The sequence below is a fragment of the Hydractinia symbiolongicarpus genome, chromosome 10 (genome assembly GCF_029227915.1).
Source record: "Hydractinia symbiolongicarpus strain clone_291-10 chromosome 10, HSymV2.1, whole genome shotgun sequence".
NCBI lineage: Eukaryota > Metazoa > Cnidaria > Hydrozoa > Anthoathecata > Hydractiniidae > Hydractinia > Hydractinia symbiolongicarpus.
Genome location: NC_079884.1, coordinates 1,384,583 through 1,406,943, shown reverse-complemented (window position 1 = coordinate 1,406,943; position 22,361 = coordinate 1,384,583). Strand labels below are relative to the sequence as shown.

General features: G+C 31.1%; 2 protein-coding genes and 1 long non-coding RNA gene across 4 annotated transcripts; 2 read left to right on the top strand and 1 right to left on the bottom strand.

Moving 5' to 3' along the window:
- The first annotated feature begins 655 nt into the window (after window positions 1-655).
- On the top strand, window positions 656-8,652 carry LOC130662386 (uncharacterized). Its single transcript, XM_057461247.1, has 9 exons — window positions 656-927; window positions 1,248-1,352; window positions 2,261-2,401; window positions 2,858-3,021; window positions 4,069-4,188; window positions 4,519-4,686; window positions 4,768-5,046; window positions 6,705-6,821; window positions 8,037-8,652. Exons 3-9 carry the CDS (start codon window positions 2,283-2,285, stop codon window positions 8,309-8,311), a joined length of 1,242 nt encoding a protein of 413 aa, XP_057317230.1. The 5' UTR covers window positions 656-927; window positions 1,248-1,352; window positions 2,261-2,282; the 3' UTR covers window positions 8,312-8,652.
- A 590-nt stretch (window positions 8,653-9,242) lies between these two features.
- Window positions 9,243-13,633, top strand: LOC130662572 (uncharacterized). The gene is made up of 3 exons (XR_008989045.1): window positions 9,243-9,506; window positions 9,819-12,434; window positions 12,594-13,633. It is a non-coding gene; the product is annotated as an uncharacterized LOC130662572 (long non-coding RNA).
- A 1,629-nt stretch (window positions 13,634-15,262) lies between these two features.
- On the bottom strand, window positions 15,263-21,171 carry LOC130662568 (uncharacterized). 2 transcript variants are annotated; one of them, XM_057461463.1, is made up of 8 exons: window positions 20,183-21,171; window positions 18,397-18,511; window positions 18,063-18,241; window positions 17,787-17,978; window positions 17,554-17,709; window positions 16,950-17,393; window positions 16,662-16,850; window positions 15,263-16,030 (listed from the first exon to the last, which is right to left on the bottom strand). In XM_057461463.1, exons 2-8 carry the CDS (start codon window positions 18,492-18,494, stop codon window positions 15,594-15,596), a joined length of 1,695 nt encoding a protein of 564 aa, XP_057317446.1. In that variant the 5' UTR covers window positions 18,495-18,511; window positions 20,183-21,171; the 3' UTR covers window positions 15,263-15,593. The 2 variants fall into 2 exon arrangements, with proteins under 2 accessions (XP_057317446.1, XP_057317445.1); XM_057461462.1 differs by lacking the exon at window positions 20,183-21,171 and having other exon boundaries at window positions 15,264-16,030; window positions 18,397-18,929.
- Window positions 21,172-22,361: the final 1,190 nt, after the last annotated feature.

The following is a 22,361-nucleotide window of genomic DNA, read 5'->3' as shown; positions in this document are numbered from 1 at the left end:
AGTTCAGAAAAAAAAGTTCCTTTAATCAAAAAATCAAATATAGAAACATTTACCTCTTCTATAAATCAAAGTTTTTATGAGGTAGTTTTTTATTTAAGCACAGAGCTTCATATATATTTCTTTGTTATATTTGTTATTGTGGATAGGATAAAAAATTAATCTTTGTTCCTTTTAAATAAATTTATCCTGTAAATCTCTCTCTGTTAGTCTTTGTAATTTCATTGAACAGTGGTAATTACCAATGTTCAATAAAATTTAAAAAAAAAACGAAATGAAAATAAAACAACTGAGTTAAACTCAAATCTTGGCGATAGAAAAACGAAATAACCGAACCCGTGTTTAAAAAAAATTTTCTAATCGAAATTATCGAAACCAAGTCAAAATAACCAAGACAAAAAACTTGGTTTCATTTATTTCGAAAAAAACTTGGTGTGGTTGAGATTCTAACGGTGATATCGGACTTGCATCGAAATGTCGTACTAAACTGACGATGTTTTCGATTTTCTAATAAAATTTGTACATTTCTAACGATTTTGAAGGACGTAGTGTAAACTGATCAAGTTATCTGTCTAAAAATTGTTATCTGTATAGTCTCACACATTGAATAGAGTGAATGTTATTTTTGTTGCCAGTCTTGTTTACTTGCTGTTTTTAAATGAAAACAAGTTGTTGCTTTATAAAAATAATATATTTAGATATTTTAAAAATATACATCAAAATTATTATTCAATCATACCTTCAAGAAAGAACTCGTGCATTAACACAATTTAATGACTATGTGAAGAATATAACACACTTTCTGGATCAAAACACAATTGCGAGGAATGAAAAAAAATAAATGATTGATGTTGTTAACCAACTCTTATAAAAAAGGGATCCGAGCATGAAAGAGATAATTACATCAACTTCTGTTTTCCCATCTTCGAGGTTTGATTTGCATACAATATTTTCTAGTTGTAATTTTGTGACTGTTTTAAACTATCAACTTTACCAGTCATAAATAACAAAAACATACCAAAATATTGTTGATGCAGAAATTTCCACAATCATTCAAATTTGTAAATTGTAGTTGTAATAATGAAATTTTGACTAGATTAGCAAAATCTTTTCAGGCACCGATCAGTTTGTGTTATATCTTTCGTGACTTGCAAGTTGTTTGTTATTATCAAAATATAATTGAAGGTGGTTTCATTTGTCCTCTAACTTAACAACATTTTAAATAATTTGGTAGAAATGTTATTGTTTAGAAATACTTTATGCAGAAGATACAATGGCAGGTGTATATAAATACATAGCTACTGGAGCTGCCAGCACAGATAATGTCAACTGGATTTTGTTGCAGAAGAGAAAAGGTATTTTGGGATACTATATTAATTTAGCAAAGTATGTAGATATAAAGTACATCAGATTTATTGAGAGGAAAATAATATTTTCTGCAAAACTACATCAAGATTATGTATTTTAAATTATAGTAAAGTTAGTTAAGCCGAATATCTTATTGAATATTTAAAAAAATTACCTGTATAGTAATGTAAAGTCATTTAAATGCTAAATCATTGCCCCTAATGGTTTTGTTTATAACTATTAAATTGCAGTAGGGAGGACAATTGAAACATGTTAATGTGGGCAACTGCTTTGTGAAATTTTGCAATTAAAAATGTTGCCAGTGTCACCTGGTAATTAAATGTTTACCATTTCCTTAACTAACACCATTAACCTCTGATTTAAGTAGGTTAAATGATTTTTAAAGAAGAAAGTGGCACACAACCAAACGTTATCATTTTCTTCTTTATTTGTGTTTCTGTTTATTTCTGACACCTTTTAAGGTAAAGCCAAGGTAAGTAAATTTTGACCTGTTTTTAATTGGTATACAGGATATTTTAAAGAACAAAACCATCTTAATTTGAAAGAATTTTTGAAAGTTTGATAATTTTTATTGTATAAACATATTTGTTTGTTAAGAAGCCAAGTTATAACAAACACTAGCTTTAAAAAAACAGTTATAAAAAACTTTAAAAAAAATATTTTAATTGTCATATGTAATTCTGGTATCAATGCAGCCATGACTGTTGCCTTAAGTTCATTTAGACAGTTTTGCCTGTTAGTTCTTGTTTTTTTTAAAAAAGAAGTTTCATTTTTTTGCGTTTACACGTGAAAGTAGGTACCGGAAAAAAAACTTGATTCAAGTGCTGTTGCTAATATATTCCTCTATAATTAAGAAGTACTCAATCTCTAAACATAATCCTGGACCTGTTTTTAGAAAAACAGAAGTTAATTAAACAATGAGTCAAGTCGCAACAACAAAATATTATTTAATATTCGCACACTTGGTATCAAGTCTGACGTTTGGTTATCGCACTCAACATTTACCATCTATTGTTGTACATTCTCGAAACCATGTGTAAGTATTCTTTTTTTCTTGTTGTTTATCATGAATAGAATTATCAGCATTATAATTGTTATTATTCTTAACTGTGTTGCACAGGAAATTTCATGCCTCCCTAATCAAAATTATATTAAGAGATTTGTAAAAGTTCTGTGCTTCCATTTTCAGACCTCTTTTTGAGTCTCAGTTAATTATAAAGCTTCATTGTACTGTTTTTGACTATTTGTTTAACTTCCTGACACCTGAACTGAGGAAGAGCAGACTTTTACTGTCCTTGGATGGTCTAATGCATCTGTGTAAGTTGTTGGTTGTACCACATTTACAAGTCCTGGTACAAAGTTAATTGCTTTGTAATGATTTTGCATTTATCCATTTTTCTTGCTCTTCTCTGTTTCTTATCTGTTTCTAATTCAAAAATTCTGTCAGTTTCAGCAAATTTAGTTTTCCTTGTATTTATACACGTATGTTTAGGTTTGCTTGTCAGGATCACACTATTCGTGTAGAACAAGACGACTACATAGATTTTGTTTGTCCTAATGCTGATCATCATGCTTATGCCAATTATCAGGACACTTATGAAAATTTCTATTTCTTGGATCAAGACAAGAAAGCATATGATACCTGCAATGCAACTGGTAAGATTTAGAATAACAATAATGGTAATTCAATAAAAAACATACTTCTTTGTTTCTGACAAAATATATGTATTATGTATTGTACCCTATAATACCATTTAAAAAAATGAGAATGAGAATTAATGAATAAATGAAAGGGCTGGGGAATTAAACAGGTGCTAATTCCATAAAGTTCCTGAATGCCCATTTGGTAGAAGATGTCATTTGTTTAAAGCTTCAGTAGTCCGAATGACTTTTTTGGTGTGAAAATGGCAGTTAATTTTACATATTTCAGGTTATTTGATCTGAATGTAACTTTAGTGTAAACTCACTAATTTTATAGGAGAACTAACGATTGATAACAAGTTGGGCCTAAATTGTTTGTTACAGTGTGCAAAAGAACTGTGTACATTTTTTAAATTTGTGAGCCTTGGTCCTCAAGATATTCTTTTTACTTAAAGACTTATACTATAAATATTCGTTTTTAAAAAATCAAATTAGAATGAGAATGTGCAGAATATTTATACTAGCAATGTTTTTTAAAAACAGGTCTTTCAGGGGATTGTGACAAAAATTAAATTGCAAATGAGCAATATGCAACATTCTTCGCATAGGATTATTGTGTAACATTTCTTAATAAAGGAAAAAAAAAGAATTCTTTAAATCTCTTTCCTGTTATAATTTAAAAATAATATCCTTTTTTAAATACATTAAACAAAAATGATATTAGAATTATACTGAATAATAATTTAAGTTGTAAAACCATAAGAAGACACAAACCAAACTTTAATGAATAATGTTCAATGTTTAAATCATTCAGTAAAATGAAGAAGAGAAATGTTCTAAAATAGCTTTCCAGGTGAACATTGCTATTTTTCAAAAGCAATGTCCACTTTTTGCACGCCTGGATAGCATTTGCGCGTGTGTGGGCTCATCTATTCATAAATATTTTTGAGCTATGTACACTGAATGACATCAAAAATCAACCAAATATGTGTGAACTAAGTTGTTGTTTGTTTAAATTTGGCAGTAGACATTGTAACTATCACTTTTTAAATCACTTTTCAGGTGGTTGGAAGTTTTTGAATTGTAATAAAAATTCACGTACTTATTGGCGTATCGTATTTCGGTATATTGTATTTCCTGACCAGCTGCAGTTTATTGAAGGTCACACTTATTATTTTATTGGTAAGTTTTCCTCTGTTCAATTCAGCATCACTAGTAAAAAGATTAACTAATTGAAAGTTTTATTACCTTAAAGAATATCCATTCTGACGGCAATATAAACTGCTAAATATGCCTGTAGCAGCCTGTTCCATAAATCACTTCCTAGTTAGTCAATAATTCCAAAGGAACAACATTTAAAATGAAGCAGGATAGTTGATCTTGAAGCATTTGCAACTTCAGACTAGATGTACTCTTCAGTGCACAGTTTAATATTCTTTGCATTCATTTTAAGGATTATATAATTTTTTTGTCGTACACATCAAACCTATCTGATCACCTTTTTTATCCTAGGCACTGGTTTTCGAACCGAGGAAAATATAAACAATATGATTGGTGGAAGTTGCAATGCAACTGAAGATGGTAGATATCCATTAAAACTAAAAGTATATGTCTGCACAAGGGAAGAAGTTCTTAATAATACGTGCAATGTTTGCTTGTCAGAAGGTTGTTACTACAAAGGTAAAGCTTCTTATATTCGACTTTGATTGTATTTTTGCTCTTTGTCTTTTTTTATGAAATTTGGTTTTCTTTTTTTCTTAGGTTGCTTACAGACATGTTCTGAGTGGGTGACAATTTCTAAAATAGGTGCAAAAAAAACGTTAGTGCAAAGAAAGCAATGTAATAATACTTTAACAGGTGCATCACATGAAGAATATAGAGAAATAGCTGTTAATTGTAAAGAATGGTCTATAATATCTAGGAAACCATCTGGAAACAAGTGTATTGACCTTCAGAAAAGAGAATGTTTTAGTGCTGAAAATGATACATATACCGATTATCAAGAAGTTGAATCGTTTTGTCAACCTCTAGGACTTAACGGTTAGTTAAAATGGTGTTGTTACTTATATGAGAAAAGAGAACTTTCAAAGTGTTGTATAATCTTCCCTGTTTGACATTTATTTTATTGACACAGAAATAAATTGTTTTTGGGCATATCACTTTAGCAAATCACCTTGTTTTAACAAAGTCTCTTGTGGAGTAGATTGTTTTTTATCACTGTGTAGTTATGCTCAAAACTGTTGATTATAGCGGTTCCAAAGTTGAATTTTCACTTTTTTTCTAGACATTTTAAATTTGCACATTTTGTATTCATCAAATTTGTTATTCACAATCCGCCTTGTGAAATTCTGTCTTAAAAACTTAAAGGTATAAAAAAATTAAACTCATAATAGGAAAAATAGTAAAATTTGGTGTTTTAAACATATACATTTTTATGTAAATGGCAGAGATTTTCTCTCTATCATAAAAATAGATAAATAAAACAGGAAAAGAAATATATTTTGACGCTTAAAACACCATTCTAAATACTTCTTGTTTTTTTTTTTTAAGAAAATAGATATTTTTTTTTTGAAGTAGCACAATTTTTTTCGATAATATAACAGCATGTCCCGTTTTAGCGTTGAACTTTGACGTAATAATAGATATCTTCACACAAATAGTGTGTTATAGCATATACAAGACCAGTAGTTTTTTGAAATAATGCCAGATTACAACAATATTTTTAATTTTTTAACTATTCAAAACTACTCTTTAGTTGTTATTTGATGAATTAGATATTTAAATTATATTAAAAAATGTGTTTGTGTTAACACAAACCCTTAGATATTTTTAACAACCCGTCTTCCTACCTCCATTCCTAGTCCACCAAAAATCAAAACCATAGCATCAGTAACTTATGAGAAATTATCTTGGCATGGGTGATGTCATTTATAATCCCTATGTTGCCATCAAATTATTTTTTACCTGGAATTAGTTTGTATCAAGACATTTTACAGTTGTCCCTACAGTTTTCAGGCTTTTTATCTATCTACCTCAATAGTGTCAATTACTTTGCAGCCAGAACATGCCAAAACGAAATAATCCATTTCGAAAATAATTTTGCTGACTCCAGCAACTTTTAGCACCTAATTGAATTAGGATCCACTGTAAACGTTGACAAGTTCAACCTGTGTGAATCTGATATAGAAATAGTCTGTATATTTTCTTGAGAGATGAGCATAAAAGAATCCGTAGTTATCTACACTTATTTTCACCAAGATTGTATAACCATAAGTTGTTTTTATTGTAAAGTTATATGTCAAAAGCAATGTGCTGTTAATAGATCAAAATAAATAGTGACAAAATGCCAACAACATAAATGTGACAAATCTTTTGAGAAATTTTTATTCAGTTCAATTAAAAAAAAATCAAGGCACTTCTTTAAAAAAAATAAAAGTTTAAACCTCTGTGAAGATTTAAATAAAGTTTTTGCATTTCTATTTTCTGATGTTTTTAACTGTATAAGTGGATGTTTACATGTAGGACAGCCTGTCTGCTCCCAATTTAAGTCATGGAAAAAATTTTGGCTTCTTATTCTTACATTTTGGTGTTGTTAAGGCTAATTGCAATCCTGGTACGAATTCTCTTGTTACTGGTGGCAACTATTATTTACAGTAGGTGTTGTCAGTTATATTGCATTTTTTTTTCTTACATTCTAGCTTCCCCGAGTATTAAAGATAGTGATGATAAAAGATTGCTGATCATTGGAGCCATTGCTACAGCTATTGTTGCGCAAATTATTATTATCATTTTTATTGCTTGTCTGAAACATAGAGGTAAGCTATGTTTATATTAATGCATTTAATTTTTTTACGGACTATTTATATAGGTGGGCTGGATCTAGACAATGAATACGTTAAATAATGCAGAACAAAAGAAATAATTTTCATAACAAAAGAATTTAATTATGTGAGCATAATAAACCATCTTGCCCAGGCGGGCCATTATGCTTGTTACTGTCTATATGGAGTTTTATCTAGCTTGCTTACTAAAGCAAAATAGGTGAGATCTCGGTAAGGGGCAAGCTCGCTTCTCCATTCAAACGCAATTTAAATTCCTTAAAAAATAGCACTCAGGCGAGATCACTGCAAACGGGCTGACCCTGCAACCAGGCTGGCTTGGCTTTCATGTAAACAGCCTCTAGGAGGTTATTCGGATGGAATTTTTTATTCAGGCCAAAAATCTGTTAATCACACATTCAATCTTAATAATGTCTAAAAATTTGTAATATTTATAATCTAAGTTTCATTTTTAACGTTTCGAAAAATTTGTTAAAATTGTTAAAGTAAAAAAGTGGTAAATTCAAATTATCAGAAAAACAAAAATAAGAAAATAGAAGGAAAAGCTGAAAAAATAATCCTTGATATTCGATTTTATTTGTTTAGCAAAACGAAAATACTTAGTGAGTTTAAATTTACCATATGCTTGTGTTGTGGTGTATTTACAAAAAAAGTTCAATCGCATTGGTGTTAGCCTTTTTCACTATGCTTATATTTTTAATTTGTCATGGATTTTAGTTATACATTTACTGCCATATATATAACACATTTTACACGCTTTAAGCAGGTTGCATTTTTTGTTAAAAGTAACGCTGGCTCAAAAATCTTCTCTTGTTCTCAAGATTTTAATGTTATAGTTACAGGCTTAGTGACCACCCTAAAATATACCACTGTTTTTATGAATGCAAGATAGGCTTGAGTTTGTTTAGTGGAATTACAATTATTAAATTTTTTTAATTTTCGTACTAAAAGATAATGAAAGATACTAAAACAAAATATTGATTCGATCTCTCCATTCCTTACTTAAAAGTTTATGTAGTTAGAAAAATTTAAAAGCTTTAAATACTCATAATTTACTCAAATTCTTCTTATTCTCATTAAGTCCATGAAGTTATCTATCGTAGAGGTGTATAGTCTTTCATGCTTACTTTTAAAACGTATTTCTATCTTCATTTTTATTTTGATTCACGAATACTGATTGCTTTTTTTTAGGTATCATATGTAGCAACAACAACAATACCAAGCAAGAGTTGCAAGCAAACAAGGCAAAAATAAAAAGCGCTACTCCAAAAGGAAATACTTCTTATTACAACGTGCACAAGGGGAAAGAAAAAAACATAAATTCAAATGAAGATAGTTTTTACGCAGACTTGGATCTACATAAAACTGAGCAGAATATTTATGCTGATTTGAATCATGATCGGGATCAGTCATCCAATGATTATATAAACACATCGAATTATGAAGTAACGATAAACACACATTAGTTATGTATATTTCTTTTATTTTCGAATCTTTACAACAATTTTTTTTATGCTGCTAAAACTTCTACTCATATTTTTCTTTTACATTAAATAGACTTTTGTGGAAAAATAACTTATGACATCATTGTTATTTACATTTTGAGTAACACTTTATACGAAGAAGAACAAAAAATGTATCTTAATTTGATAAATGTCAACAATTAAAGATATAAACTGCACCATATCACAATGTACACTGATGTATGTAAGTTGTATTACACAAGAAATAATCATTTAAATCCGTAAATTAAATCATAGGAAATTTTGATTTTGCTTCCAACCAAAGTATCGCTAAGAATTCTATAATACAGACAGAATCATGTAATTGCATTTTTTTTGAAAGCTCTTCTGTATAGCTACTCTACATTTTTATCAAGTTTTCACAGTAGCTGCGTATTTTAAAGGTGTATTTTAAACGTGGTTAAAGTTAGAATAAATATTTCAACTTATAAATGACAAAACCTTGTATTATTATTTTATATTTTATTTAATTAGGAATAATGTAAAACATTGAAATATTAGTGTTGTGAGGGAGTAAATGTTACACTATATCAGTCAATATTTATATAAATTATTTATTTATTTAATTAACTTGGAATTTTACGTTTTTTAAAAACTGTATTATTTTTTCAGCGCCAGTTTAATAATTATAAAAACAAATATTTTAAAATTAATCTTTTTTCCTTTTGACTAAATTCAACCCTGTAAATCTTTATGTTAGTCTTTGTGGTTTCATTGAACAGTGGTAAACTGATCAAGTTATCTGTCTAAAAGTTGTTTCTCTGTATAGTCTCACACATTGAATAGAGTAAATGTTATTTTTGTTGCCAGTTTTGTTTACTTGCTATTTTTAAATAAAAACAAGTTTTTTCTTTATACAAATGATGTATTTAGATGTTTTAACAAACTTTGGAGACTGGATTGCTGAATCACTAAATTAAAATCCAACCATACCTTTTCAGAAGAAACAATGCATGTATATAAAGATTATAGGACGTTTTCTAAATCAAATCTTAATTGTAAGAAATGGAAGAATTTATGATGCTGCTAACCACCTCTGGTTGTTTGCATGTTGCAAAAAGTACACGATACAAATGCGTTTGGATATATGATAATTGAACTGAGAGTTAGAAGATTTTTTTGTTTTCGTCCATGCAAGGTTTGATTTTTATTTGATATTTCATAGTTTTTGTTATTTTGTATCAATCACAGCAAGCCAGCTAGTATAATTTGTCAAATATTTTTTATTTTTACATCCATTTCTTTACCAATCCTAAGTATTTTTTATACGATCTTCAACAGAAAATATTGCAAATTTGTGAAGCTGTTGTTCTGAAGTATTGATTCCAACTAGTGGAACAAAAAAATATTCAATAGAGGTCAATGATCATTATTTTATATCTGTTTTGGATAGGTTTTTCTTATATTTCTCTCTTATATACTCCATGTTATAATCTTCTTTATTTTTTAGATAGTTTTACACACAAGTCACATGTTCGACGTTTTTTCAATATTTGGGCATAGCTGACATTTTTCTTAACCATTGGAATATACACAGACGCTGATACTTAAAAATGGCAGCTATTTTTTTCTTCACTGCTGGTAAAGGTACATCATTTATCTGTGTTAATTTCCAGAAAAATGAAAGATGCTACATAACAGAAGAAGTATTTTGATTTGCTTATAATTGTACAGCATCACATAACTTTGATAATTCAATAATTTCAACCGTCTTTCTATTTATTTACGAATTGAATATTAGTTTGGCTTGTTCACTGTTTTGCGAGTGAAATTGGTAAAGCATTTTGATGCACAAAAGATGTTAAGGTTACTGTAAAGGAAAAAACTCACTTGATGAGTAGTCTCAATGGTAATTTTCCAAAAAGAAAATATAATGAAATAAACACACACCAATTTTTCTTCACCGTACGTTTTAAAATGGCTTCTTTTTCCGAACGCGTGGTCGCAGACTTCTCGTTTTCGCACCATTATATTCAGCACGAATTAAATTCAAAAAGGTTCCCGGTTTTTTTTTTCTAATAACGTTGTTATGAAATTATTTGTAATTATATATAATCATTCAAAAAAATGCATATTTTTTTCTTTCTGTCGTCATAATTCGCTAATCAGTAATTTATACAAAAAAATCCGGGAACCTTTTGTGCATAATTTATTCAGCTTTTCATTACCGAAAATTTTAATGGGCCAATAGGAAGCTTTTGGAAAAAGAGACCACAAACGAAAAGGCATGTATGCGAAAATTTACTAACGAGATATTTGTTTTTAAAGATTTTCGTAGGTGTTATAAAAATGTGTGAACTGAGTATGCAGAAAGATGATAGAAGTGCGAACTTTTTCTTTATGCTGAATATGCGTGCACGCGTTCAGAATTATTAATAGACAGAAGTCAGGTTTACAGGAGACAGCTCATATGCATATTCCTTAACTTTGATTTTTTTTAATTCGATAGTGAAAGTTAACTATCTAAAAAATATTATTATGCATATTTTTATACGGGAGTTCCATATTATGCACAATGTTTACAAAAAGTATGCTCAACTCATTTTGCACATATTTTTTCAAAGGTGTGAAGGATATAACACCTCTAAAAAGGCTTTTTCCAGAAAAAAGGGATGTTCCAAATATTTTCATAAAATATAAAATATGTCATTGGAAAGAGATTTTTTTTTTCTGTATGTCATGAATTTTTTGCAAAAAACCTAAAAAAAAAATTGTTTCCTTTACAGTAACCTTAAGGAAATTATTAAAGAATTGCCACACATGAAACTAAGGCCTTTTTGGCACCAGCATGTATGCAGTAGAAAGTAACATACAGCTTGTATTTGTTTTTTATGTTACCTTAACTTATAGCGGAAATGGTGTAGTGGTAGCGCATTCGACTTGTAATCATAAGGTTTCAGGTTCGAGTCCGCACTCCGGCGCACTTTAAATGCAGTGTTGTCAGCCCGTTTGGTGCCATCTTTTGTCCGCTAACCGGCTTGTGTGGCAGGCAAGCAAGTTAGAGCAATGCTATACGTATCTCCGGCGGTAATGTAACAAAGTTACAGTCGGAGGGGAGAAAGAACCAACCGTTAGGTCCCCAAGGACGTTAAAACTTCCCGTTACTGAGTTACTTACTTACCTGAAATACATATTCAGTATTTTCTGAACTCTTTGACGTTTACGTTCTAAAAAAATATTCCAATCTATGGAAATGCATGTGATAACAAAAACGTTTCTTTATAAGTAAGTCTATGGTAAATTTGTTTTCTCCAAAAATCCTAAATTTGTTCATAATTATGCTTCTTGTTTGTGCATCCCTATTTAGTGTTTTCTGTTTGTTTTTGTTCAATTGTTGAGTTCCTTCATTGCAGCAATTTTAGGTTGAATTTCTGAGTTCTTCGTTTAATCTATCTTTTTTACTTCTAAAATTACCAAGAACTCCTTTAAAAGTGAATTTAAAAAAAATTGTTGTTATTTATTTTAACCTTCCTGGTACAGGTGAAGTTCTATAAAATGACCTGTTTCTGTCTGTCTGTCTGTCCGTTACCAATTTTTTTTTTAAAAATTAAGCTTTCTCTGATTTTTTGCACGAAGTTAGAGAACAATGAAACCTCAATTGTTACAACGTTCGATTTTATAAAAAAAATCTTATCAGCTCAAAAATGCGAAAAATGAGCAAGAACGTTCCAAAAAACGGTTTTTACGACATTTTCAGGCTTTGATCTAATTTCTAATTTTTGCACAATGACAGGAAACAATGTGCTGAAGACAGTTGGTGGATTTGTAGGACATTTTTTAGGATTTGATTATCAGTGCATTCTAATTTGTTGCACAATCATGACCATCAAATGTGACAAAGTCAGTTATTTTCGAATAATAGTGAATTCGTACGCAAAATGAGTCCAAGATTTAAAAATATGGATTTTGGCACTTTCTGACGATTGGACTATTAGTCTTTTGTGATGTTTTATATCCAGGTAGGTCTGTTGAAGTTCTTGTTTTTATATTAAGCATGTTGTACTGCATTTAAATTTTAGAATTGATACAGATTGTGAGATGATTTCCACAGAAAAACACAACGTGAGTAAGTGTAACACAAAGAAGACCAATGAATAATTTTTTGTCTCTTTACAACCTAGTTCTGATAGGTGTCAACAATGCCACCACTGTTCATTCTTCTATGGTTTTTTATAAGTTTTATGTTTTTATGTTGCTTCAAATTTTGCATTTCATTTTACATTAGTTGTTCAACAATTATGGAGTGTTATGAGTAATTAGTTGTTGACGTCATACAGTACCACAGCGAGGCGTGTTTGAGTTGACGCATTGTTCGATGCTGCATGAATAACAACGTGGTATACACCACTACATTGTTCGTAGTTTTCATTTTTTAATCTAATATTGATTTATTATGATAATTATGATAATTATTCAATTATTTCTTTGGTGCTTTATATTTTAATTAGGTACTTGCAAAAGTTAGCTATCTGTTATTTAACACTGTTCCGTTTTTTAATCCTGTGCAGTGTAAATTCCGATCTTAGTGGAATAATATTCTGTTTCATCTACGAAATTGTCTACACACCATCAAATTTTAAATGTCAAAGAGCATTTAGTATTTTCACAAGTTGAAGAGAATGTTATGTCTATTATAATCAGCCTTCAACGTTTTATTTGTTAAACAATTTTTTAAAAAAACTAACACATTATATTTCTGCCGCAAATACCGCATGATGATCATATCATTGGCAACCAGGCTAAATTACAACGTTGTATTGTAAAACAGCACGTTGTACCATCATGCATTTATGAGTTTTTTTTACCTCAGTGTTCATGGTTTGTGCATTGACCATAATGCACACCTTTTCTGGGAATAATGTTTTTTAAGCACGTAAGTTCTACGTGTGAGTAATTTGCTTTTTTTTCTCCAATGAAGCATACCTCTATGTGTGTTCAAATTTTAAATTCCCTAGTCGAAGCTTAATTTATCATTAGCAAGAGGGTCATCGAACAACTGACTCCTAAGTGAGGGGGGAAGGGAGGTGTCATCGAACAACCGACTCTTGAGTGAAAGGGGAATGTCATCGAACAACTGAACACTAAGTTATGGAGGGTGAGGAAGGGGTCATCGAGCAACTAAGTACTAAGTGAGGAAGGGTGTCATCGAACAACTGAGTACTGAGTGAGGGAGGGCGTCATCGAACAACTGAGTACTGAGTGAGGGGGGAAATGTAATCGAACAACTGAACACTCAGTGAGGAAGGGGATCAACTGAATACTAAGGTAGGGAGGGGGTCATCAAACAAGCACTGAGTGAGGAAGGGGGCCATCAAACAACTGAGTATTCAGTTTGGGGGGAGGGGGGTACTTTCTTACGAGAATAAATGTTTATCTTCAAAATATTAAAAAATTATATTTAGGCATACTCTATTAAGTTTTTATTGACAGTAAGTCTGTTGTCAAGTTTTTTATAAAAGATTCCCACAAAACGCTATGATCACCACAAAAACGCTTTAGGAGTCATTAAACAACAGCGAAAAGTAACACAATTATATTTAGAGACAATCAAAAATTATTCCAGGCTTTGTACGACTCTGAAGAATCATTAAGGTTAATTTACATTATACAAGTAGGAGATGATGGGGAAGGGATGAATAATTTGGTAGGTTGATAGTAAAATGGATTGCACCATCTGTGATGTTGCATCACATTTCAAATACAAAGATGTATGGCCAGTTAAGATTAACTTCCACTTGTTTCAATATAACCCATTTTATTTTGGTTGAGTAAACTGTTCATCTGTTTCAGTGAAACACTGATTTTCTAGCCTAAGTATGTGCCGAATCTGTAATCGAAATTATAAACAAAAGATTGGTCATTAACGGTAACTGCATTTGTGTTACGACAATTTGCTCGACAATCTCTGTTACGACAATTTGCTCGACAATCTCTGTTACTACAATTTGCTCGACAATCTCTGTTACGACAATTTGCTCGATAATCTCTATTGCGACAATTTGTTCAATTATCTTTGTTACGACAATTTGCTCGACAACCTGCGTTACGGCAATTTGCTCGATAATCTGTGTTGTGACAATCGATAAGTGTAACTTATATTTGCATGTCATGCTGTAAATAATTTTTTAATAATATAGTCTGAGTGTTTTGCCACGTTTAGTTGTTCAGATTTATGACCTTTATATTTGATATCTTCACAAAAAGTATTTAACATCAAAGGAGAGAAAAGGAACCAAGTTATTTCCTCCCTCAATATTAATTTGCATTAATTTCGATTTTTTAATTTTTTTTCTGAAGGTTATGCTGAAAAAACCGACATTGATGTTGAAAATGTGACTGTTGTAATTAACGAACAAAAAAAGTTCAATTAGACAGCGTGGTTTGTTAATCGAAGCTGGATATCGTAGATCATTGTTATTAGAAGAACTCATCACTTCTAATTACACACTATTACCTGTGGTAAACAAAAGCGACTTCTTTCCATGGGGGAAATTTTAATTCTTTATAATATTTCTTATGAAATTATTCGGTCGTCATATTACTATAACTATCACTTCAATCATTTTTGGACGTCTATTTAGGCCTCGTTACTTGTTCTCAAAGTCAAATCATCTTTTCCACCTAATGCTGTGTGTTTTTTTTTAAAAAAAATTAATTATCTGGGTGTAAAAGCCATCTTAATGGGTTTAAAAGGGCTAACAGATTAATTCTGTTTTAAGAAAAGGACTTTGTGTTTCCCTGGAAAGTATTCAAGTTATTGATTTGGAATTGTGTCAAGATTGTCTACTGAATTTCTACCAAACGAACTCATCTGAATATTTTTTTCTCCTGTCCACCTTGAAGTCATTAAATATTTCACGCCACCGACGAAACCAATTAAGTGAAGAAAAGGTTAACCATAACAAGTTGATATTTGTGAGAGAGAAGGTTACATCAATGTCTTCCTTTTTGCACTTGATATACAAAACATAACATTTCATAAACATGACTGCTACAACTTCATATATGAATTCATATTTATTATAAAATACTCCCACATAACATATTTACAAAAGTAAAATAAATCGGAAAAAATGAATTTTTTGTTTCACCAAATGTTTTTGCATGTTTATATTTCTAACAGTTCGAACGTCTAACTTTGATTTATTTTCTTCTTTATTATTTACATCAATTTATTTTCACGCAACATCCCCGGTTTGATTTTCTATTTATTATTTTTCTTCTGCTATATAATAGCCTCCTGCACTTCATCGTATATTGGCATTTGTGACTTTAAACTTGTCTGCCTTGATGGCCCACCATTAGATAGGTCAATACTGGTCAATCTGGATTGTCTAGACGAGGCATCGCTGTAGTGTCTCATCAACTGAGCTGTTGATATTGCGCTCGAATTTCTGTTCACTCTGTTTCGTCCTGGTCTTCTGGGTTGATAGTGGCGATATGCGATCGGATCTGGACTGGTAAATACACTCTCGTCCCCATAATGAAAAGAAACACTTCGGTTAACACTGGAAGGAGAGAAAGCTGAGTGACTTCTTTCGAGGTACTGTTTCCCTTCTGATGTGTATGATGGTGGTGGCGGTATCTCATCACTTCCGAAATGAAATATTTCTCCCGTTATCACTTCATGTTCAAATACTTTGTTGGTATGACCATTGGATGCTAAAAAATAGGGTTCGCGAAGGTTATTATTTATCTCGCTTATTTAAAATAGACTTCGTATGTTATACTACACTGTTGTTGTTGATTACAAAAAGAAAAATGGCTGACGTTTTAATATTTAAATTGACCAAAAAAGAAAGAATTTTTTGATAGGATTTTAATAAGCGTCTCAATAAAGGCGAAGGGAATCAGAGTAACAAATTTTTTGTTACTTTTTATTAACACGTATTGATCTGGAAAAGTCAAGAAAATGGAGGCCTGACAAAAAGGAAAATCTAATTACTAAAAGAGAAGTCTTGGATTTGGGTCATAACTTATGCAACAGGCTAGGCTGAAAAGTTAAAAAATTTAGTAACTTTGGATTAAATCTTGCTTATCTAACAAGCAACTTACAAAACAAGAAGTCCTTTAAAAGTTTTTTGAAGTACTATTTTGTAGATAAAAAAATACCATAAAAAGTGCAAAAATGCAACTGAAAGCTAATATTGTAAAGTTAGCAACTTCATAGCGACTATGAGGCTGAAATTAGAAATTTGTCCGTGTAACTGAGGCTAAAACGAACAATGAAATTTCTTATCAAAAAAACGTGTCTGAATAACTCATTTTCGTCAAATTGTTGAGGTATACTTACGAGAATTGCTTTGTATGCTTGATGGTGCACTAGTTAGAACCGTGTTTGTTTTTGTGGGGCATCTCTTGTTGTGTTGATAACGCATACACATCACGCCAATCACCATACCAAACAACAAAGCAAGTATTGCAGCACCGATTGCAATGTACAGTTGGAAATGGATATCACCCTCTTTAGCATCTCCTCTTACTAACATAAAAAAGGAACAAATTAATAAATATGAATTAAATGAAATTCAGAAATAAAAATGGAAGTGAAATTTAGAAATAAAAGTGGAAATGAAATTACCTGCTTGAGATATCCTACATGTAACGTTGACTTCTTTTTGTTCAACATAGTTGAAACCAACACCTGAACAGGACCGTATGGCTACTCCATAACACGTGCCGTTAACTTCGTATTCCCTATCCCCTTTCAATTTCCACTTTTCGCATGACATTTTCTCACATGGTTTGCTTATCTTTCTTGTTTCTGTATACGATTTACCAGTAAATACAAAAGTGCAGTTTCTCTCTTGCACTATATGACATTCTCCATCACTGTAATATTGTGTTGTGATATTTCTCCATTTTGTATAGCTTGGTGGTTGACAGTCAATTTTAATTTCTTTGGTTTTATTCATTGTAACACCTAACGCATCGCTCACACATAATTTTCGTTGTTTCATGTAGCAGTTTCCGTTGCTATCTTGATAAAATGTCTCGTTTTTAAGCTGGCAATTTTGTTGACACTCTAAACAAGGTTTACACACTTTTGATTATAAGAATATTAGCGCTGGGTAATAGCTAGTGATGATATCTTTATTAAAGAGATATGTATATCATATAGTCTTGACTTTCATTTTTTTTCAAATTCATTGGATTTTGTACTTTTAAACCGACAGATTACTTACTTTGAGAATCTTCAATTTCGCAATCTCCCCTTTTAACCTCCTCATCGGTGCAAACGTAAACTTTGAAGCGAAGTTTATAATCTCCCTTGTTTTTAGTTCGAGAACAGCTGCCTAGTTGGAGTTGTTCTAGATACATTTTTGTCCTAAATGACGTTGCTAAAAAAGAAGTACGACATTAATGCGACGTTGGATTCAAGTGTCGTGCGTTAAAACAAGTGTCGGTGCAAACTTACCTATAAACCGATATATGTGTCCTGGACGGAAATCTATTGCAGTTGAGTCTTTTTCTTGTTTTGGTATAAATCTGAATATGTCATAGCCGTTGCATGCCCTTAATAAGGGAAAATATCCGCGCCCCCTTGGATGAGGGTAGCATGATTTGTTGACTGGGTCTACTGTGTCACACTGTAACCATACGATACCAGCTAAAAGCAAAAGCATGTCAATAAGGAGAATATAAAAAAGAAGATGGTACAAGTTTTCAAGAAGATTTCCTTAGGATCCCTTACATCTTGCATCGCAGTTAACATACTCGTCTTCTGTTTTGACGTAGTAAAGAGTTTCAAATATTTTTTCTTTTCGTACGTCTTCTATTTCTTGTTTATAGTTGGCGTATACTTGATGCGGACACACCAAATTGGTCGCCACCCCCGGTGGAACTCGATAAATTGGTTCTTCACACCCGAAACTGAAATAAAAAACGCAATATCTCACTGAGGAGTCATACTAGCATAACGTAAATATATAACCAAAGGTTTATGATGAATTTTTCCCAGAAAATTAAAAATAACATTTGCTTTTAATTCATTTAAAAAAACACAAAACTAAACTAATGGTACTTACAAAGGATTATATGGATCAAAAAACAGAGGTGTAGTAAGATTCAACTCGCAAGTTACTGATACCACGAGCAATACGAAATAGCAGGCTTGTTTTAACATGTTGAATGTGTTTTTCGCTGGAACAAAATTAATAACAATCAAAAAATGGCTTCAAGATATACATGAGATAACACTTGTTGTTAATGAGACATTTATCAAAATGGTGGTCATTCGGAAACAACATTCTATTGATAACGCACCCAGTCAAATGACGCATATATTCACGATAAACAAACGTTACAAAATCTTTTGTTAGTGACTTCTATTTCAGCCAGAAAATCAGACAACAATTGTGTTACGCAAGCCTATGTTGTTGTGCTGAGAAAGTAACTATGTATGTTATGTAAGACCATGTTGGTGTCATTAACGAAGTTGCCATGACAACCTAATTAGTGAGTTAATTCGGTGCGGAATACAATATCAGTAATATAGAAATAAAATCCATTTTTGTTTCTGTAAAATTATTTGAACAACAACAATAACAACAAACAAATAAACAAAAAGTGACGACAATAACAAGAATAATAAGACTAAATTTATTTTCTTTGTTGATGTGTTACTTGTTCGTTCGTTCGTTAATGCTGTTGTTGCTCTGGTTGCTTTTATTGTTGTAAATATTTTTAAAAAGTGTTTAGTTGATTTCACTTCAATGAAACAGAGGCAGCATTGTTAAAATTGGGAAATTAGGTGTATATCATCAGCGTCATTGATCCCTCATGAAGTAAACAAGTTTATAATTGTTGCAATTATAATTAAAACTGACTCAAATTGTCACATTTTAATTAGCGCGTAATGATGCATTTACGCAAATCTATTCTCTCATCAGGATGCTATATTTCTTTCATATTTCCTTCTTCAGTAAGACTTTAAAACAAAAAATTATTAAATCATTTTAACTCGTTATCTTCTCATTATATATATTCACGCTCTTCCAAGCTAATATGAGTTATTTAAGTCAACTTGAGTCGAGTCACGTGACTTAAGCAGATGTCGTTGTTAATATTGAGGAGTGACGAAAAAAAATGTTCGTGTTTGTGGCAGGCTTTCAAATATTAAAATTTGTGGCGACGTGGTTTACATTAATATTAATTATATGACTCTTTTTTTCGTTATGTTCCCTTATAAAGAAAAAGATTTTTTAAAATTTAGAATTTTTAAATTACTTAAATTTGATTGTTGACCCTAAGAAATATAAAAGGTTTTTCTTTAACATGTGAGGCTTTAACAGATAAGTAATAACCAATAGAAAAAATGCTGATGCCAGCAAAAACTTGTATCATTCGGAAATATTTTTTCTTAAAATTATATGTAACCTATCTGAAATTTAATGACAGCCATTTTGGGTGGGTTCAGGGGTTTCGGTTGACCAAGAGTGGGTGTTTGTCCATTGACACGACTTCTTACTATGATGATGTACCCGCCTTCGCAGACAGTTTTTTTGGTTTTTTTAATTAATTTTTTTTGGCCTTTTTATTATTATCAATTTAACTCAAAATTTCTTTTTATTTTTCCACAGTCGAGCAAATGTTTTACATACTTAAGGTATTACTAAAAATGTTCTGTCTCGTGGCTGTTGTTGTTATTGTTGTTGTTGTTGTTTTTTTTTTGTTGTTTTTGTTGTTGTCTTTTTTTTAAAACTAGTTATTCTTCCTTAAACTTAGCTATGTCGTAGAATAATAATTTTCACAGCACAACTCAGACTTCAACAATAAAAAATGTAAGAAAAATCTAAACTAGTTATCACTCACCTTGAATTCAATATAATACTAACATAATGTTGATGTTGTGACCATCTGTCAAAAAGTCGCTGTATTAATGAAGCTTCAATTGGCAAAAATCTAATTACCTTCCCAAACGATGTACTGCGGTGAATTTCTATTGTCGTCTTCTTTTGTGTTCTTTTTTTATTATTGACAGTAATAAATTACCATGAGTCACTACTTTAAGAAGGTCGCTGTGTTTCCTCACAGTTGACTTTCTGTTTGAAATGAAACAAAGAACATGGAAGCTTCTGTAATAACATACATTTGGTCAATGTTTAATACTTCCGGATTTTTATTTTTTGTAAAAAAGACTTGCCAAAAACATATTTTTATTTATGAAACTCCATTTTATTTATGAAACTCCATTTTATTTATGAAACTCCATTTGACTAACTTGGCGTCATATAATTACTTTAACGTGATATTTTACTTCCCGTATTTTATCTGTAATTTTATTTACAAATGCCGGCACAAAGGTCGTTGACACAAAATTGCGCGGGCCGTTGACACAAGACAGAAGCACGGACAGTTAGCACTTAATGGAATTAACAGGTGTCAAAAGTTACCAGGCCCCACTTTTAAGTGACTGGACCATACCAATTGTATGAAATGAAAGAAAGGAATGTTGTGTTGCAATAATTGCGTTTAAAAAAAGCATGCCTAAATTTATTACAGCAGTCTGTGGTCCAAATTAAATCCGCACTCACAATATCATGTATTGTGTGGTTGCCAGATATTGCTTTAAGTTGCTCTCGTACCAGATTTCGTTACCGAGTTACGCCTCTCAATGTGTTTATTTCTGTCATGTGCATGAAGTTTAAATGTAAATAGCGACATGACTAAAATTTGAGATTTCTTCACGGAAACTCATCTGAGAGTTTTAACATCACAAAACTTCACACATTCTAAAGCTTGATTTATTTTTAAGAAGATATTTCCGATTCTCCAGGGCATGGTAATTAGTCAGAAGCGGAGAAGAATTGTGGTTAAATCTTAGATTCTAAGTTCGAAATTTTACACTGACATAAAACACCCACATGAATTACTAATAATGAAATTTTATTTTCTGACAAAATATATTTGCTAGAAATGGCTGTGATTTTTCTCCTATGTTTTATCATTTTAACTTTTCAAAAGTTCTTTACGTTTTTTCCTAATAGTTAGATCTAAGATGCTGTAAATGGTTACAATTTTAAAAAGGGTATGTTGAATTTTGTGACTCACTCAGTAAAATAGGTGATTGCACGAAGTAACAAGTAAAGTCAAATAACGGCGAATCGGATGCATCTTCAATGCCACACCAACTTTATATAGTACATGATAAATACTAATAAAATCATTTAAGCATATTAAAAAGAACTTAACAGTCGTTTCATTTCTCATTAGGTTTATTGGTCACAAACGAAGTACATAGTTAACAGTCATCAACGGTAACATTATTGTCTTTGTGGGCAAATATGTTTCGCAATAGTATGGTTTGGTCATTTTTAGGTTTGGCCCACTCAGGGAGGGTAAAAGGTTATTTTTTAATGTTATAATTTGTTTTCTCCTTTTTACTTGCTGTTTCTGTCACTACTATGTGAAATTAAATTTGTTGTTATTGCATGTTGCTTCCATCTATGTTTGTAATTAGTTAAAAAGGTGATTGATATATCAAAAGGTGGCGTTTTTCACAAACTTAAAATCTAGTGACGGTATGTTCTATATTGTATCTGGAGTTGTTAAATGTGATTACAAGTCTCTCCTAGGTATGATGTATACCGCGCATTTGCATGATGTTAAATGTTTTGCAACGCCATTTTTTGGTTTCATTAAAGCAAGCTTTATTGTGCATTGTCAATATTTGTTATGTCCATGTGCTTAAGAACCATAAAATAATGGCTGAAATTATAGCAAAGAACTCTGTAAAAGGAAAAATAAACTGGAAACAAATCCTTGGAAAAAATCTTTAATCAATAATAATATGAGGTGTTAAAAAAACAAATTTGACAGACAACCTGATTGTATGAAACGTGCAACAAATCTTATATTCGTTGTTATCCCTGAACAAAAACTTATTTTTGAAACGACTGCGATTAGAAAGCAATTTTTTTAATTACTTTCTCCTCTGTCATTCATGACAATAAGAAAATTGTGGAAACCAACGGAAAATACTGCAATCCGC